We start from the raw sequence: 20,015 nt of genomic DNA, 5'->3' as shown, positions 1-20,015 counted from the left end.
GTTGAGACAAAAAGGGAGGGAAGTTACAGGTACAGTTTCTAGCAAGAGCTGATGGCACAAAACTCAGAAGTCATAAAATGCTGCACAGTGATAGCAAAGACCACCAGGCCCGTGGCAGCTGCTGTCTTCTCAAGCCTCCGCACTCCTTTCTATTCATGAAATCACCAGTTCAAGGGCCCCAAGTCCAGAGTTAAAGCCAGCACCAACAGCCTCCACCGTGTGGGCACATAGGTATTTACGCCTGGGTACGGAGGGTTCAAATAAACATGGTGTACTAACTTGCAAATTAATGACACAATAAAAAGGAATTTGGCATGTATGATTTCTCTTATTAGAACAAAGCAAAACAAAATTTACTGGGCAACCGATTAAAAATGGGCAGAGGACCTGAACAGACATTTTTTCCAAAGAAGACATCCAGATGGCCAACAGACCCAAGAAAAGGTGCTCAACATCACTCATCATCAGGAAAAAGGCAAATCAAAACCACAATGAGGTAGCACCTAATACCTGGCTAGTATCAGAAAGACAAGAAGTTAAGTGATGGCAAGGATGTGGAGATAAGGGAACCCTCGTGCACTGCTGGTGAGAATGCAAACTGGTATAGCCAGTGGAAAAGGCAGTATGGAGGGGTTCTTCAAAAAACTAAAAATGGAAATACCATATGATCCAGTAAGTCCACTACTGAGTATTCACCAAAAGAAAACAAAAACAGCAATTTGAAAAGACATGCACCCTCATGTTCACCGCAGTATTATTTACAGTAGCCAAGACACGGAGACAACTTCAGTGTGCACGAGCGGATGAATGGATAAAGAAAATGTGATGTACGTATCATTATATGTGTATGACACATTCAACGGATTATTATTCAGCCACAAGAAGAATAAAATCTTCTCATTTGCAATAACATGGATGGACCCTTGAGAACGTTAAACGAAACGGAATAAATCAGAAAAGGTAGATACTATATAGCCTCACTTACATGTGGAATATAAAAAACAAAACAAAAATCAAAAAACATAAAGTCCCAAGCTCATGGATATAGAGAACAGACTTGTGGTTGCCTCAGGTGGGTGAAGGGGGTCAAAAGGTATAAATTTCTGGTTATAAAATGATTAAATCATGGGGATGTAATGTATAGGGCTAGAATATTGTAGTGCACGTCTTTTTTTTTTTTTTTTTTTTAAATAGGCTCCACGTCCAACATGGGGCATAAACTCAAAACTCTGAGGTTAGGAGTCAGATGCTCTACCAACGGGGCCAAACAGGTGCCCCACATATTTTAAAGTAGCTAGGAGAGTGAATCTTGAAAATTCTCACCACAAGAAAAAAAAATTTGTAACTATGTGTGGTGTGGATGTTAATGGATTTACTGTGATCATTATAAAAAAATACCGAATCATTACGTTATACTTCTGAAACTATTATAAGGTTACGTCAATTACACCTCAATAAAAAAAGAAACCTTCCTAGATGAAGAAATAAAAACCAACTTGTTTAAAATGAACAAGTAATTAATAGGGACACAATATACTAGGCTATTGAAATACAGGCCATTAAATCCTATTTCAAGTTGAAATGATGAGAGAACTGCCCCAAGGACATTTGATAAATCCATACCTATAGTTGAAGGTCTGAGACTGACCTTGTGTTTTAAACCTCAGCCCCAGAGTGCTACGTTCTCCCACAGCCAAACTCACGGCAGGACTATTCAGTTCCTGAAGCTCTCCCCTGAGGGTTCTTCACAGAGATCTAATCCTCATGTAATTAAGTATTCAACTTATTTTTTTTTTTTACACATTAATATGAAGCATACGTAAATCTGTAGAGGTATTTTTTCTCCTTAATTAAGAAATACTCACAGGGGGTTCGGTGAAAGGGACAGGCTCACCAGCATTCTTCAGCAAAACTGCATAACGCTTTAGAAAGAGATCATTCAATTTTATATTCCTTGCAGTCAAATTTTCATACAGTGCTTTAGCAGACGCAGCATCCTTGTCTAAGACTGAAAAAAAAAAAGATTAATCATAGATAAAGACCACCTACCTTACTCTCTTCTCAAAACACAGCCGTTCAAGGACTCCCGAATCCCTTTATCCCAAGGCAAATGAATAGTTAACTACTTTCAGCAAAAAGCCACATTCAGAAACTACCAGCTCCCTCCCTCGCTCTTCCCCACACCTGTAATTCAGCATTATTCAGTATAAAAGAGAAGATGATAAATAAGGCTATTAAGAGACCCAGGATAGTTAAAGTGGCCATAAACCAAAGTAAACATACACCATTCAACACTCTTCTGCTTAAAACCATACTTAAAGAAAAAATTTTTAACATTTATTTATTTTTGAGAGAGACAGAGACAGAGTGTGAGTGGGAGAGGGGCAGAGAGAGAGGGAGACAGAATCCAAAGTAGGCTCCAGGCTCTGAGCTTGTTAGCACAGAGCCCTACGCGGGGCTTAAACTCAAGGACCATAAGATCACGCTCTAAGCCGAAGTCGAACACTTAACCGACTGAGCCACCCAGGCGCCCCTTAATCCACACTTCGAAATCAAGCCAATTCAAGGATTGTTGTGGGGAGGGTCATGTAAATTATGTGGAAATCTAGATCTACATCATGGTGAAGATCATCAGTGAAACACCACCAAAAAGACTTTCAACACGTTCTCCTATTGTAAACTAAGCAAATATGAGGGATATATAGTTAGCTACAATGACAAAAATAATCTAAATACGTTAATCAATCTACATAAAAAAAACTATACACATCTACATAATATTAATGACTTACACTAATATTTCACTTAAATGGATGATGAAGTAGCCTAGGAGCTAAGTTTAGCTGGCTTTCCAGTTGTAGCTGATGTGTAGAAATTTTACTTTGAGGTTTACTATTGGGATCACAAGGTCTCTGCTAACAATCACTGTTGGTAACTCAACTCTTTAACATTTAAGCACCTAACAATCTCCTACCCTACACCAGTGCTGTATAACCAATCCCAACTCCAGCACAGCCAGGGCAAGCCTGCAGGATGGACAGGAGAAGTCTAGGGATCAATCTCAGGATCTCCGAAAAGGGAGCGAGTGTGGGTGACTCATCAGCTCTCATTGGGCTTGAACAGATCTTTGCAGTTTGGGTGAAGTCAATTTCCTATCTATAAATCCTTTGTTATCCTCCCTCAGGGACCAAATCCTTTCCCTGACACTGTCAAGGGCACAGCCCAAACTCTACCATCTTCCAGGAAGCTATTCAGAAAACTCTTCCCTCTTGCCTTTCACTACCTTCCTGGTCTCCCTGCTCTTTCCTGTCCCAATTCCCAAGTGGGATTACAAAAGTTTAGTAGCAGTTTTATGCTGTTTGACACTATTTTGTGGTATTTAGTCATTATTTAACATCTCCCGATCCCCCAAATGGAACTTTGAGAAATTTTGTGATTATTGCCTCTATTTTGAAATAGATCATGGTCACCTTGAAAGGTGGGGAGAAACAAAGAACCAGTTGACTAATTCTGATTGCAGTTTGTTGTCCTGACAACAATAAAATCAACAAAGCAATTCTTTATTTAGCCCTTGCCTCATGTGAGCAAATCAGTTCGTGGCAGGTGGATAGGTGATCATCACTTAGAAATGAAATGCTTACATTTATCTTGACTACTGAGGACACTTTAGCATGGCTCCCTTTCATGTGTGATGAGCTGGCAATCAGGGAGCAAAGTGCTTAAAAGAGTGGAATTTCAACTGTGGTTTAAAGTAAAATCTTGGGGCCCACTTTTAATGAAGAGGTCTGTTATTTCAGAAATGTAGGCAGGTGGGGAGGGTACTGAAGAGGCAAGAAGGCAAGTCACGTGACAGTCTCAAGTATGTGCCTATCTCATGTTTTGTTTCAGGTGGCCTTGGGGAGACTGGATTGGTTCCCAGTGTGTGCACTCAAGTGGACTTCCAAGTCTTGCCAGGAGCCCAGGAGCCTATTCAACAAAGCTGGGCTCCTCTGAAGATGCCCAGTGATACTTTTTAATGTTAAAATTAGACGAATAATTACCTATTTTTCTTAAATGTGCTTTTCAAACATATTCTGAAGCTAAGTCAATTATTTATATCATGATTACCTGATATTTAGGATTACTGTCTTTGAGCCAAAGACTTAGTTGACAACACTACAAATATCTAAATGACTTAAATACAACATAGTCAGATTAAATTTATTACCATAGCTTTTCATGATAGAAGTGTATGCTTCTTCCTTTTCAATTAATTCAGGAATCAATTCTAACAAAGATTTCAGAGTTGATGCCTAGGAAATTAAATACAGGAAATGTTACCACAGCTCAAAAGAAGAGTGAAATAAAACACTGGTATACGTACATTATATCAGAGAATCTTCACAACAGTTAGAACAGAACTGCCTATTCAATTTAATAAACTTTTTTCCCTTCTAGTGTAGCTTAGTATTTTATTGTTGATTGGATAACTGATAGCCAAACAAACATTTTTCAAAAGTTAATGCAATTCCACTTAAACTTCTATAAACTGTTTTCTAAAATATCATAAAGACTGCTTCTTTTGTCAACTAGTAACCTTACCAAGAAATTAGGAAATCCTAAAGAGCAGAAACAGATATCTACGATGTCTCAAGGTGCCAAGATTTTTAAACAAAATGTGAAGAATTCAGTCCTTCTGAGTTTTCATGCTTTGAATATAAACAGAGCATTTCCAGATATCCCTGGAATGTTTACTTGGTTACTTTCAGAGGTATCTAGACACGCCAGTGGGTTTGGCTCCTATAGTGAAGACACACCTGCCATACTCTAGTGAGTAACCAAACACATTCCAATATTGCTGGATAAACCAAGGATGGGTTTTATATACTACCTGGCTTAATTATTCTACTGTCAAACAGGCAGACACTGTAACTGGAATTTTTAAAAATCCTAATTCACTTTTTACATGTTTTCTCAACCTATATATCTGGACCTGCATCCTTCCAGGACTTCCTGCAATTTAAAGTCTCCTGGGAGGAACGTCCTCAACAGATGTTTTACTGTACATTTCCTGTCCATCTTCCAAGCAAGGCAGTAGGTACTTGGCATGTGGGCGCAGACCCGTGTGTAGAGTGACAAATGCCTTTTAGATTCCTTATACTTTTTAATCCACAAATTTTAAAAAAAAAGTCTCTTTGAAAGGAAAAAGAGCAACTAATAAGTACTTCTGAAAAGCTGTTTGCTGTAAATAAATATGAGTAAGAGATAAAAAGTACAACTGGGTAAATTAAAAACACCCCAAAACCAGTGTGCTAGTATGAGGGAAATTAAGGAGAACTAGACAGACTCTCAGACTAGAAACCTAAATGTTTTGCATAAAACAAACATTACAACTGGCACTTGGTTTAAAACTTTGTATGTGCCCAAATAAACTGACAATGAGGTTTATGTTGCTTCAGAGGTAAAATCAGACCTACAAATATTTTTTGGAACTGTACTTTTATTTTTTTTCACATCAAAAATAGGACTTGGCTTTGTTTTATACACACATACACACACGTAGCTTTTTAGTGTGAATGAGGTAACCACACAAATTGAGAACATTAATTTGTGGCACGTGCCAGTTTTAAAGCCAAGTGGCTCATCTACCTGACGGCTTGGACCTGAGAAATGGCTGGCATAGCCACCAGCACAGAGACGCTCTGCAGGAGGACAGCTCCCTCTGTAGGGCTTCCCCACTTAAATGGACCAAGTGACCTAAGCAACAGGATTTTTATCTTCCTTCCTAGGGCCCTGTCTTTCTTCTTTTTTTTTTTTTTAAAGTAATCTCTGCTTATAATGAGGGGCTCAAACTTACAACCCTGAGATCAAGACTCGCACGCTCCATCGACTGAGCCAGCTGGGTGCCCCTGTAAGGGCCCTTTCTTGAGGCTCTTCACACACAACTACATGAACGGGCGATTCACTGCATGAACGTGTTTTGCATTTCCAGGACAAAAGGAGCCTGGACTGACTCTGTCTCATATCTAAAAAAGTGAACAAGTATAGACAAGCAAAATCTTCAGTCTCTGTAGTGTTTTTATGTAAGGCACTGAACCAACAAGCTCTTCTGTGAAACTCAGGTCCCCGAACAAGACTAGCTTCTAGCCTCCCTGACTGGCCAGCAAATCCCGCACAGTACCTTTCCTGGTTTCCGAGAACTCCTAACGCAGAACACCAAGAAAATTGCAGTTTGTTCAGCAATCGCGCCGCATCTCTAAAAATTGAAACGTTATTCAGTAAGCGAAGGTTTTTGATAAACAAGGAGACCAAGGTGAATATTTCCAATTAACAAAGTTCACAATAATATAGTAATGTGTCATTACCAACAGGAAGGCCTAATTGTCAACCACTTTTTTTAAGGCAAGAAAAAGAAAACAAACTCCAGCTATGCCAAGCTTTTGTGAGTGGAGTGCTGTCCTTGGCACCGCGAGTATGAAGTTTGTTTAAAAAGAAAAGGGAAAAATTAAACCGATGCTTCAACAACCACAGAATAAGGTTTAGGACTGCAAAGAAAGAGGGGAAAAAAGAAGCACTATTCCTCTCCAATTATTCTGCCAAGCATTCACAAGTGAGCTAGGGATCATAAGGTTAATTATACATTTAATAAGGTGTCAGGGAGATAACTGCTCGTTTCTTTATAAAAATTAAAATGTACAAAGCAAGTTCTCTTTAAAGTATAATTACCTACACTTATGCATACAAAAGGACTGATTTCAATCTCTCTATTTTATAAAAGGCTTTCATTGCAACAGACAGCCAGCGCTTGAGAAAGAGACAAAAGTTAAACTCAAAAAAAAAAAGTTTATATGACAGACCAGAGAAATCAAGTGTCTATCCCATCTTAGATGCTATAGTAAAATCAAATATGGCAAGACAATATTTTAGTTTACACTCATCACAGATGTCATTCTCTTAAGTTTCTAAGAGCACACTGTTCTTTCAAAGCTTTAAAACATTGTCAATACTAAAACGGATAGTATAAAAAGAACTTTTGGGGACACACAGAGCATTTACATTATAAACTGATGTTTTCGACATCTGTGAATAAAATATTCTTCACCGCGGCAAGAATAATCTTTTACTGTTTGACAAGCAGGTAAAGGACAGGTGAAGGGTTTATCATCCAAAGCGTCTGTCTGCTGAAGGGGTTGACAACGAAGAGACCGTGGCCGATGTCTCAACGCACAGCTGCCACCAAGAGCCCTGCAGAGGCCGCCGTGTGAGTGCGGCTCCGAGGGCACAGGCACCCACCTCACCCGCTGGCCGCTGTGCACGCTAAGAGCCAGGGCGGTGATGGCTCAGGACAAGCTGGCAGATAAAACAGCAAGTGCCACTTTCTGAAGAACTATCAAGACAGTGTGTTGAAATGGAGTGAATACTATCACATGAATAATTAGAGACACGTAACCCCCCCCCCGGTAGGTACACTTAGATATGTACAGATACGTACACGCAAAGATAAAGCTTTAGAGTTTATTTCTTTTAGGTGGAACTTTTAACACTAAAGGCAGCAAGACAAAACCACGAAAAGATTCCTGAAATCCCTATGTATGATCAACTGCCTTTGCTGTTTAGTTAAAAAAAAAAAAAAAAGGCGGGGAAGGGGAGAGGAGAAAAAAGTAACCAAACCAAACAAGAACATTCCCAATTAACTAGAATTTCTCTCTGTCCAGGAACAAAAAGTAAAAAAAAAAAACAAAAAAAACAACAAAAAAACCAACCTCGGAGGCACATGCCAATTTCCACCTTTTGCAAAACTGTTCACACAGGAATTTCTCAAGAACTCCTTTTAAAAATGGCTTGGGTTCTGTTGTCAAACTAGCCGAACTTCAAGGATTAAAACTAGGGCTCCAGCACAGGGGTACGGTTTCCCCTTCCCCATCTACCACTTAATATGTTTCGCAGCTCGTAAAAATGGAATGGAATATAGTACTATTTACTATCAGAAATTGGTCCCAGGCCTCAATTTGACACAGGGAGTCTACACAAACACTGCTGTTGGCGGGATCACGGTGACTGTTTGACTGCCACCTGCTGGGAAGGGCTCCCCAGCGGTGCCTGTTTGTGTACATTGCCAGTGGCAGCTCCGATCACCCACCGTTCTGTCGGCACTTGGCACAGCTTTATATTTAGTGCTGTTAAAATGGCATGAATGCAGTTGTCTCCTTCCCTGAAGATTGCTAATTTAACTGCAAGTGCGGGCCACAGAGACCTGCATTTGTCATTTAATGTGTCTGTGACACACAAGTGAATAGAAAGCAAATTCAACTCTTAATAAACCTTGAATAAGGCACTGAGAATGTTTGAGTATTCAAGTGAGAAGCTGTACTTGAAAAGCAAACATTTCCTACTTTTTGTTTGCAAACTGTGTTGCCATGGTGATGCAGTCTTTAGAGCATTAGAGAAATTAAAGTAGGAAATCAAAGGAAGGGCTTTGCATTACCTATCTGCACAAAAGCATTTGTCTTTAAATCGTTCAGCAAAACACATCTTCCCTCACTCCCCCTTAAATCTAAGGGCAGTTCTAGTCCAGTCTGGCATCTTTCAAACCAACAACCTCCCGCTTATAAGCCAGTCTTTGTCATGTGACCTGGATCCACAGTGAATTTAAATGTACTAGCAGCACCATGCTCTATTTCCAGTATGCTACCCTATACTTAGGTCTAGTAATTTCTCAGTTTATTTCCCATAAGCCACAAGCCCCACTGTCCAGATGTGGCGACTCGTTACCTGTAGGAGAGCTCTGGCGTCATCCACTTTGCCTGAATCCAGAAGCTGAAGGAAAAGATCAGTGACAGGTTTGTAAACTGCAAACTGATTGGCCAGTCTCTCTGCCATGATGCTTACTGAAAAAATAACAGGTAAGAAAACTCTTTTGTTTAAACTGTAGTATAACTCATCCACCAAAGAAACCTGGTCTAGCCTCACCAGAGAGAAAATGTGCTTCTGTGTTCTTTTAGCAAGAACAGCTCACTTACTCTTTTCAACTGCTGGTTCCAACTGCTCCTCTATTACTTTTCTGAATAAGTATGTCAAGCCAAAGTACTGGGGTTTCACGGTTTCATTTCCAGAAGTAAGCATATTTTCAATGTTTTCAATTGCAACATCTATGTTATTGCTGTCAAAGAGTAAAACAAATTATTAAAGAAATATTTGCTTTTGTATTAATCTTGTAGGCAGTTTCAGTATAAGAACTTAAGAGATTGACACATACAAATACTTTAGGAAAAAGGGAAAACAGATTTACAACTAACCAGATAAAAACCACTAGGCAAAGCTGAACTGCACATTTAGGTCGCAAAAGCAATCGCTAGGCAGTTTATGCTACAATAATCGAAGTAGTTGCTTATTGTAAAACACTGCCCTAGAGACAAGATCAAACAGCTAATTAATGACAGTCCCTTAAGAAAATAGTTTACCTTAAATATTTAATTTGATTTTGTAGCTCTTTGGGTATCAAATGAAAACTTGTTTAAGTGCTCTAACTTCAGCTTTCTGATCTACAACTGCTTCCTGCTGCATGAGGTAAAGATAATAATTGCATAACACCTCAGGATTCTTCAAGCTGCTGCTGAGGTCTTCGAAGGTCTATTTGCATGTTTTTCAACCAGTCACATCAATTTGTTTTTGTCAGGTATCATACATTTGAAAAATAATTAATTTATACTAAAATTCTCAGAAAAAAGTACCTTTACACTCAAAAAAAAAATCAAGTACATGGCCCTATTTAACAAGTTATGATAAAAAATGATCTGTATGACTATCTTTTTGGCCAAGGTACTCCTAACTGATACTTTACAGTCATGATATGGTACTCAGAATCCAAACAATCAATTTTTTGTTGGAATTCTTACCTAAAACATAAGAATCCTCTAATAAAAATGAACACCCTGTTACAGTAAGTTTTTCTCATGGGTTTCAGTGAGATAGTTCCTTAATAGTGAATAAAATCACATTCTCTACATCATATAAAACTGTGTTTAATATGGTAGCATTTTAAAATTCATCCAGATCTTACTTGGATAATTTCCTTGATCTTCTAACCTAAAATAATCACATCCTCTTATCAAGGGAAAATTCAAAGTTCTATCTGGCAGGGGATGGGAACCATTTTAAAAGGAAAAAACAAAACAAAACACAGCTTTTCTGCCCAAAGAAATAGAAACAAACAAAAGACCCTGCAAAAACAAACATTATATTTTGATTATCGCAACCCATCAACTGTATGTGAGATTAACTACTCAAGAACAAAGCACGCAGAGTGTCAATTCCATAATTATCCCATGAATCTTTAACTTAGGCAACGTACTTTGCTAGAGACGTTAATAAAAATCAAGTTCTGATTTACTGCTACAGTGGCATGTCTCCATAAGGAATCTAGAGGTGATGGTAAAAGAACCACCTCTAAACACCTCTTTTCCTATGCGTGTGTGTTGACAGCAGGGATGGGAAGGACGGTGGGGGAAACAGAAATGCCTATTTTTAACAAGCTTGCTTGTCCCTCCGCACTCACAATGTTCTAGCAGAGTGTCACCCTCAGTGTTGCTGACAATCACATGAACTCATTTTTCACGTTCGTAACAGTGTTTCAACACAAGGGCCTGGCATGCACATGAAGAAAGTTACCACCATGGAGAAAGTTTCACAATTCTGAAAAATTTGGTAAATGTCATTCGTTGGTCTAATTTAAAGCTAAAACACATTTTGTAACACATAATTATTCCCTAATAGTTCGAGGACAATCAGCAACTGACATCAATATTTCCTCTGTGTTGATACGGCTTCTAATAGCCTAAGAAAAGTTTTTAAAGGTGGTATTTGAGATAATGCTCCTTCTAGTATCCAGTGAAAGAAAAGAAACTTGAAAATACTCACTTCTTTATTTGTGCCAAAGCAATGTTATTGATGAAAACCATATTTGAAAGTCCAATTGAATCTTCAAGTCCATTTACCATCTTCTGAATCTCCTGTATACTTTCTACATCACCCTTCAAGGCACATGCCTGAATAAGGCGGGTCACTGCTATCCTAGAAGGTGTTTGCTCCAGATCTAAGGCAGTTTTTAGCGTTTTTAGAGCCTCTACAACAGAAAAGCAGGCAACAGAGTTCTTTTATGAACTGTACTGACTAATGCATTTTGAAAACCAGCTTTTAGATACGAGTACCAAATGGCTACACACAAAAAGCTATGAATAATTTATTCTAGATTACAGAAAACATTAATACTTTATGAGAAACCTAAAAAAAATAATGATCTATTTGGCTATCTATAAAATATCAGAGGCCAGAGAAATTTCTTCTTTAAATCTCAGAGAAAACACAAATGTTACTGACAGAATATGGGTTCCCTTCAGGGATAACATTTAGTGACCAATTTTAAGGAAACTGACAAGTTCAGAAAAATAGAAATAATTTTAAAAATTAAAGAGTCTCCATAAATACTGTAACTTCTACCACATTCATACTTTACCAGATTTTATTACATTCAAACATTACCTGCTTATCCAAATCTAATATCCCAAAGATTCATCTTTGGAAACAATGTCTCTCTCTAAACAGGAGCGATTACACAGAAGCAGCCAAACTAGAACATTCAACTTCCACACTAACTAATTCATTTTAAATGACTGAACACTTGGTAGATATAGAAAATAAAGATCATCAGATTCCCATGGATATAGCCACAGGGTTTTTTGTTTTTTTTTTTTTTTAAGTATCATACTTGTAAGTACTTGATTGCAGATAAATATGAAATATCTTGATTTACTGACTCATGTGCCAATGTAGCGAAATTATTACATTAAAGTAAAGTGGTAGACTGGGGGGCGGAATTTAACACTTAGCCTAACAATCACTACTGCTATCAAGAAAAACTTCACGGCTGTTTAGAATTAAAGCAATGTAACCTAGAAAAAATGGAGACTCTGAAGGCAGCTTCCAAATGAGAACAAATCTATCTTTTACAGAAGAACGAGGGAAAGGGAATAACTAAACAGTCTACTAAACGTGCTACAATAAAAAAAAAAAAAATACGCTCAGTGTTTATTATTGAGGAAACAATTTTTAACTACTACAAACAAAAAATCCAAATCCGTGATTCTCAAATGGGAAAAATAGGTACTTCAAAAGGCACATTCTCTAATATTTTGTAAATACACACGTATAACTAGGAAACAAAATGTTATTGATATTGTTTTAATAATATAATCTATGAAACAAGCTTGATAAAATCTTCTTTAACTGGTAGTCACACATAGATAATCAACTTAAAAATATTCTTTTAACTAAGAATACAGGCTGCTAGGGAGATCTTCCCACGACTGGATCAAAACAGTACCAAAAACAAGATAACAATAGTGTTGAGCATTTACTACACGTAGACACAATAGTCAGCAGCTACAATCACAAGTACCCTTCTGAAGTAAGTACCAATTTTATAAGTGAGAAACTGAGACAACAGAGTTTAAATAATTTGCCCAAGGTCATATTGCTAGACAGCAACCCAAGAATCCAACACCCCCACACCTGCATCTACGGGTCCATGTGTGAGTGAGAGAGAAGGACTGGGACAACAGACCATTGTATGTCCACTCAAAGGGAGCATGAGACCTTAGAACCTAAATCAAATTCCCAGAACAGGAATTGCCTTCCATATAGTTTAGGACCCAAGAGACACTCAAACGGTACCCATCCACACTCTCCCCGAGTCCTTTTCACAGTCTCCTTAATTTACTAGTAACACTGATTATATTGCCAAGATGACATATAAATCAGCTATTAATATTCCAGAACAGTATGCGCTTATAAAATTAGATTAAGATTGAACTGGCTTTATTTTTCTGCTTTAGATGGCATTGAGAAAAAGAAACCTGAAAAAGAGAAGGGAATTTTAAAAACTGGGAGCCCTAGTCAGCCATGGAGCAAGATAAGGAGATGGGGACTGTACCAACACCATTGCCATCCTTGCCGACGACCACAGGACTCTAACAGGTTAGCTGACGGCGACACTGGCATGGGGGCTGGAGGCGGGAGTGTGGCAAGGCTCCCACTCTCGGCCAACTTCCTGCTGAACTGAACAACTGAGAGGAGTAGATGTGAAATCACATCGTAAAGTTTCTTGTAGTTTTCATAGGGTATCTAATATACAAGCGAAGGACAGTAGTCAGGTTAAAAAAATTCAGTTCAGATTCAGCTCAAAAATTAACCCCTCAAAATTAAAAAAATGTTGTGTCTTTATCTCCATGTCTACAGAAATATTTATATGGGGAGCAAGTTTACAATGTTTTAAAACTCTTTTTCATTCTACATTAAATGTCAACTTGACAAAAAGCCTTTTTTTTTTTTTTTTTTTTACATTGAAAATGAAATGACAGCTTTTAAAGTTTTAGTAACAAGCCCTGTCCAAAAGGACTGTCTAGATGGGCTGGCCCTGCCTGTGGAGTGCTGTGATAGAAATTTTGCAAAAGAGAAAAATCATCATTTACCTACTCTGTCCTAATCAATGAGAAGACCTCTAAAGACCAGCGTATTTAAATATTACAGGCCAACATTAAAGATGCACAATTAACAACTTTCTCTCAGGGATGGGAAATTATTTTATAAACGTGCAAGTGAAGAATCACATCATTACTACAGAGCGAGGAAGAAAGGAGACACCATACTGAACAGTGAGAGTTTTTTCAACGTTCCTTAAAGATTTCCTATGTGGGTTTTGTTAGATTGGAAAACTGTGGTTTTAGTGGTTTTACTGTATTGACTAAAATTCAAACGTAAAGCCTGAGAGAGGACGCTTACCTACATTTAAGAGAGTCATTGTTTTCCTCCTGGGGAGCTCACTCATAAGATCTCCAGATCCAAATCCATCCACAAATACCCTCTACCAAACAAACGGCCCCCTTTCCAGTCTCCCCCAAAGTCCTCTCCGCAGCTTTCTGGGGTTATTTTCTTAACGTTAATTTAAAAACACTAAACTCTAAACTCCAAACACTGTATTTTATTGCTGTTGGTATTATGAACTATTGAAAAAGTATTAGATTAAGTTTTAAAAATCAATATTATAATCATTTGGTGCACAACCCCACACATTTAACACTCAATTTAACTCATTTGCTATCTCACACACAACCAACACAATATGCAAGAAACAACTGCTGGGAATTGTTTCAGATGCTCTAAAGTATGTTAATTTCCAAAGCAAAATGACTTGTGCTGTGAATTTTAACGCACTTGAAAGCCTGTACTTTCTCTCGTTCTGGAACACAAATTTTGCATGTCTGAAGAGCTGTGATTCATCTTAAGAAAACCCATCTTGTGTTAAATGGAATGGAAACTGGACTAAGTGGTCAAATGACAAGTACATTCATATTCAAGCTGTATTATAAATGCATGTACAGTAATTTACGTCTCTCAGCTACCACAAAAGGCTCTTGATAAGCAGGTAATTTGCTAAATGGACTCCTTTATCCAAGTATTCGAAGGGCGTTACAAGAAAAATCTGCAGAGGCATTAATGTGACGTAAAGGTCAAGCATTGTGACATACCTTTCAAATAATCCCGCCTAACTTGCGTTATGATGAGGAGGCTGTTGGCAGCATCGTTCAGTGTGAAGCCCTTGATGTGGGTCTCAGCGCTAAAAGAAGCAGACATTTAGAAAGGAATTACTGACATGCTTCTGATACGATAATAAATGGTTGAGCACCAAGGTGAAATTATAAAAACTACTGTTCGTATGTTAAAAATATTGCTGCAAAATATCGACCTGGAGACAGCTTTTGTGTTATCCTGTCAATGGTTATAGAAGGATAATTTTTTTTTGCATTCTGACAGATGACAAAGTTGGAAATGAGCAACAAAAGAAACAAAGTACAAGATTTTTTTTAAACAATCGGTTCAGATTCTTGAATGCTGACATATTAGATGACTAAAATAACTGCATGCCCTGCATTGTTCGGCTGTATCCTAAGCTGGATACTTTTTCCTCTTTTTTCTACATTCACCATAATTATAAAATGTAAAACTATTCTTTCGGCAACAAAAATGAACATTTATTTCCAGCGCTGTATATTTTAAATATAAATGAAAGCATATTACTAACACCGTATCATTTGGTTGATTAATTTTCAAATTTCTGTCATCTAGATACATACAGGTTTTAAAGGTGAGCATACTGCACAACTAAATCCATCATGACATTAAAATTGAAAATTTCACTCAACAATCTTGTCCCAGCCTTTTAATTTGGCAACCCCCCCCCCCCAACTTTTTAAAACTCAAGAGCAAAAATCGCTTGACTTCTGGCTAAAACCGACATGATTAAAAACCCTAGCCTGGGATGATTTCTGTTTGCTACACTGTTTGCACATCTCCTGTGATGAAATTTCAGTACCCTTAATGCCCCCAAGGGTTCATCTCCCGATGAGGAAATCCCCACAGGTCACGAGGAGCAAAAGCAATCGCCGCCATTTGCCTTAGCAAGCTCGGTGCTGATCTTGCTGCCAACAACCTCAGCCTGTCGACGTGAACATCGAAGCTGAGCAGATTGCGAGAAAAGCAGGGTCACTCCTAAATTATTCTCGTCAATCCCAAGAAAATCCTCCAAAGACACGGTGACGTGCCCAGCCTCTCAGTCACTTCCAGCCTCTGAGATTCACCCCTGCAGTCCCCGGGCACAGGATTTTCTTATCCCCCCCCCCCCCCCTGCCTGACCAATCCTCTTAATCCCACCAAAGCACCCATTGCTCAGTTTGACTTTTTTCCTTTGTCCCATCTGTCAAAGCTTTTAAGTCAACAACTCGTGCATGAGACTATAAACTGCATAAAGGATTTACTTTCTCATTCTTTAGCATGATTAAATAAACAGAAGACACATTAAAATTAAGCTCACTTCTTAAGTCAACATTATTACATGTATTATACCATATTTACATGAAAATATTACCTAAAATTCATTGAGACCATTCAGTAACAAAACTTCCCTTTTAACTGACATTAAGTGTGAACTATCAACCTTTCAAAAACCTCAGAACACAGAACGTTTTCTTTCAATAATTTCTTTCAATCTCAAGAAACTGCCTTTTCCATACAAATATGAAAGTGGGGATCAACAGAAAGACAAACTCTGCTCAGTTCTATAATACACTGAACATCTATATTTTACATATGTACAAACTGACCAATCACAATAAAAATATAGTCCAAACTGGCAAAAGGAAAAAAAAAAAACTACAAAAAGTTACTGGCAGAGATCTTTTTGTTGGACAATAAAAGTTTACTTCTGACCTATACTTTGGATCTTTCCTTTTATTAAAAAAAAAAAAAAAAATCTAGTTCAGAGCCATCAAATCAAACTTCCTGTGAGGATGGGAATATTCCTTATCCATGTTGTCCAGCACGGTCGTTAGCCACCAGCCACACGTGGTTATACGGCTACTGTGATGGAGGAATGGAAATGTCACTTTCCTAAAAACGCAGTTTAGTGTTATCAGAGATTTAAAACAATAATTTATCTCCCTTACTGATCTTTGGATAAGCACTTCTCCTCCCTTGAAAGCATTCATTATATCTAAATTTTTATTTTGAAACATGAGGAAGTGTAATTCTAACTAAAAATGAAAGAAAGTTGACTTCTTTAATTTTTTAAAGGCTGCTGTCACTGTTGAGGTGACATACTTTTGAGGTGCCATTATTTGTGGGGAAGGTTTAAATGACCTTCTGAAAATGAAGAAATCTCATTAGAGGTCAAGTAAATGCAACATATCAGAGAGTACAGCAAGGGTACAGCAAAAAAGACTGCATTCTTTAGTTCACAGAGAAAACTGCTCTGAAGACTGAACAAGAGGCATCATGCAGGTAGAGTAACAACAGGTTGCTATCTATGGACTGCCAATAACAGTGCCAAAATACATGGGGGCACTGCCACTTGCTCATTTGGTCATGCTACATCACAATAAAGAAGGCCATTTAAAAAAAGCAACTGTTCTTTTTTACTCAGAGCACTGGTACGAAACTGGAAGAAGTGATGACCTCATTAGAAACGTGAACTTCAACTACCATTTCTGAAGTTCCAGGCCAGAGTTATTTTCAAAACAACCCAATGTAGATCTAACCCAAGGTACAATTCTTCAGAGTTCGATAGAACATCTTCTCAGTTCAAGGGAAAGGATGTGCATCCAATCCCCAGATTAGGTGCTTATGGCATGGTAAGGCTTTGCATCTAGGATTCTCTTAGGTGCACCCAGCTGCATGTGGAAGGCAGCTACAAAATCCTCCTGGAAGGATAACACAGCTAAGATAAAAGTGCCCTCAGAGTACAGAAAGGCTTCATGGAGATCCAGAGAAAGAGGAAAAATCAACATACATTTTACACGTTGTGCACATAAGGGCAAACAGGAGGGCTGTGATTGCAGGCATCTTCTACCATCTTCTAGATCAGCAGCTTTCACAACAACTTGTTTGATCAAGATCCCCATCACACAGGGTAAGGAACGTTTCACACAACCTACTAGTGTACATTTTACTAAATAAAACTCACAAAACCATCTTTATCACATGGAATGCTTCGATATTTTCTATTCTATTTCATTTACACAAAATGTTGGTCCTGTCTCACTAAAGAGATCCCATGACCCTTACTGGTTACAACTGCAGTTTGAAAAACCACTTCAGTGAAAGATGTGCACACTGCATGAGCACTCTAGGGGGGAGGCAAGAGGCTGTTTAATCCTCTATTTTTAAATCTTATCCTCTGAAAAGTGTCTATTTTTTAAAGTTTATTTATTTATTTTGAGAGAGAGTGAGTGCATGCAAGTGAGGGAGGGGCAGAAAGAGAGAGGGAGAGAATCCCAAGCAGGCTCTACGCTGTCAGCACAGAGCCCGACATGGGGCTTGATCTCAATGAACCATGAGATCATAACTTGAGCCAAGATCAAGAGTCAGATGCCCAAAAACTGAGTTACCCAGATGCCCCTCTATTTTTTGAGTATGTTTTATAATATACTTAACATGTGCTACATTAGTACAATTCATTACTAATGGATATGATCAAAATGTTTATGACATGTGATTATTGAATCACTTGGGGTGTTTAGTAATTCTGGGCCCCAAACCATTGCTGGGTGGATGGACTGAGTCAGATGGGACTGAATCAGAACTTTTGGAGTGGGCTGTGGGGAATCTTCATGCTACCAGAATGTGAGGCTTGCAGTTCTAGAACAAACCCAATTAAAATGAGAAAAAATTACAATCTGTGCTTTGGGGAATTTCAGAGATCTCTGTGACCAACCCCAGAATTAAAAGTTTAAAAAAAAAAATTGGGGGGCGCCTAGTTGGCTCAGTCAGTTAAGTGTCTGACTTCGGCTCAGGCAGGTCATGATCTCACAGTTCATGGGCTTGAGCCCCACGTTGGGCTCTATGTTGATAGCTCAGAGCCTAGAGCCTGCTTTGGAATCTGTGTCTCCCTCTCTCTCTCGGCCCTTCCCCTGCTCATGCTGTCTCTTTCTCTCGCTCTTTCTCAAAAATAAATATGTTTTCTTTTTAAAGTTAAAAAAAAAAAAAAACTTTTCTTCTTTGCTTCTATCCCTTCACTTAATCACACCCAGTTCACAACACAAAATGCTCTTCTCTTTACGCTGCCTCCCTTTCCTCCTAAATCACTATTGCCTCAGAATGCCTTTGATTACTATGGGCAGTGTTAGGATAGAGAGTTTAGGTAATTTCTGAGAAAAGTAATTTTAGGAAAATACCACATCCCCTTGATGACTTCAATGATTACAGATGGCAATAGGCTGTTCAATGTAAAATTTTCCAAGTCACTAATGGAGCATGTCTCGAGTATTCTAGAGATACGTAATTTAATTAGCAACTGAGTAAAAACACAAATGGGATACAGAATACATTAAAAACCTGAACTTTCAAAAAGTCTTAGTGTGACTGTCCTTGATATAGGACATACAAATGATGGCTGAAGACCACAGATATATATGGTGTGCATGTGTGTGTATAAGTATATATTATACTTGTATATATACATCTATATATACTATACGTATACACACTGTACATGGGTGTGTTATGTATTTCCAGACAAGTACAGTCAGATACATTTTTCAAAATGTAATGAAATACAAACAGTAAATATGACCCTATGGTGCATAATTTTTTTTTTTAATTTTTTTTTTTTAACGTTTATTTATTTTTGAGACAGGGAGAGACAGAGCATGAACTGGGGAGGGTCAGAGAGAGGGAGACACAGAATCTGAAACAGGCTCCAGGCTCTGAGCTGTCAGCACAGAGCCCGACGCGGGGCTCGAACTCACGGACCGCGAGATCATGACCTGAGCCGAGGTCGGCCGCTTAACCGACTGAGCCACCCAGGCGCCCCTATGGTGCATAACTTTAACGTAACACTAGCATTAACACCAAATTTTCCAGCAAACTGCAAGAATGCCAAGCACCCACTTTCTATTCAGGATTCTAATATTCCAAAAGTACTGTGACTTAAAAATTCTGAAGGCCAACGCTGAGCCAAGAGAGATTATTTAAGAACCTGTAATACGTTAGGAAAAGGCTGACCTTTGCCACTGAAAATAAGGTTATTGACTCATCACCAGGACAGCTCTATATTCCCGGGCAGGTGACTGTGATCTATTCCTTTCTAGGCCCTTTCTGGTTAATAACTCAACTTTTCACATTAACTTCTTGGGGATAAGACAACAGAGTCCATTACCTGACACACCAGGTAAGAAAACTTTACTCTTGTTCTGATTAACGAAGTATTTTACTCTGAGGAACTAGCCAGAGAAACAAAACCCCTATCATGACCACCACACAGATTTTTTTTTTTTTTTGGTAAAAAGTCCAAAATCAAAAAACCCAACAGAAGGGCAAAGAGAAAGGCATTTAAAATGTGCTGAGGGGCGCCTGGGTGGCTCAGTTGGTTAAGCCCCTGACTTGATTTCGGCTCAGGTCATGATCTTGTGGTTTGTGAGACAGAGCCC

General features: G+C 38.4%; 1 protein-coding gene across 1 annotated transcript in view; it reads right to left on the bottom strand.

The window, feature by feature from the left end:
• The window catches only part of LRPPRC (leucine rich pentatricopeptide repeat containing), a 106,365-nt gene that overhangs the window by 2,024 nt on the left and 84,326 nt on the right, over window positions 1-20,015 (bottom strand). Inside the window, exons 31-37 of the mRNA XM_040453885.1 lie at window positions 14,562-14,650; window positions 10,897-11,101; window positions 9,000-9,139; window positions 8,752-8,867; window positions 6,161-6,235; window positions 4,208-4,292; window positions 1,866-2,008 (exon numbers count right to left, since the gene is read on the bottom strand). Of these exons, the coding sequence (XP_040309819.1) occupies window positions 1,866-2,008; window positions 4,208-4,292; window positions 6,161-6,235; window positions 8,752-8,867; window positions 9,000-9,139; window positions 10,897-11,101; window positions 14,562-14,650 (853 nt within the window). The remainder of the gene's footprint in view (window positions 1-1,865; window positions 2,009-4,207; window positions 4,293-6,160; window positions 6,236-8,751; window positions 8,868-8,999; window positions 9,140-10,896; window positions 11,102-14,561; window positions 14,651-20,015) is intronic.

Source organism: Herpailurus yagouaroundi, unplaced genomic scaffold (assembly GCF_014898765.1).
Source record: "Herpailurus yagouaroundi ecotype Mexico unplaced genomic scaffold, PumYag 210, whole genome shotgun sequence".
Taxonomy (NCBI): Eukaryota; Metazoa; Chordata; class Mammalia; order Carnivora; family Felidae; genus Herpailurus; species Herpailurus yagouaroundi.
Note: the sequence above shows the minus strand (reverse complement) of the source record. Positions and strands in the feature narration are given on the sequence as shown.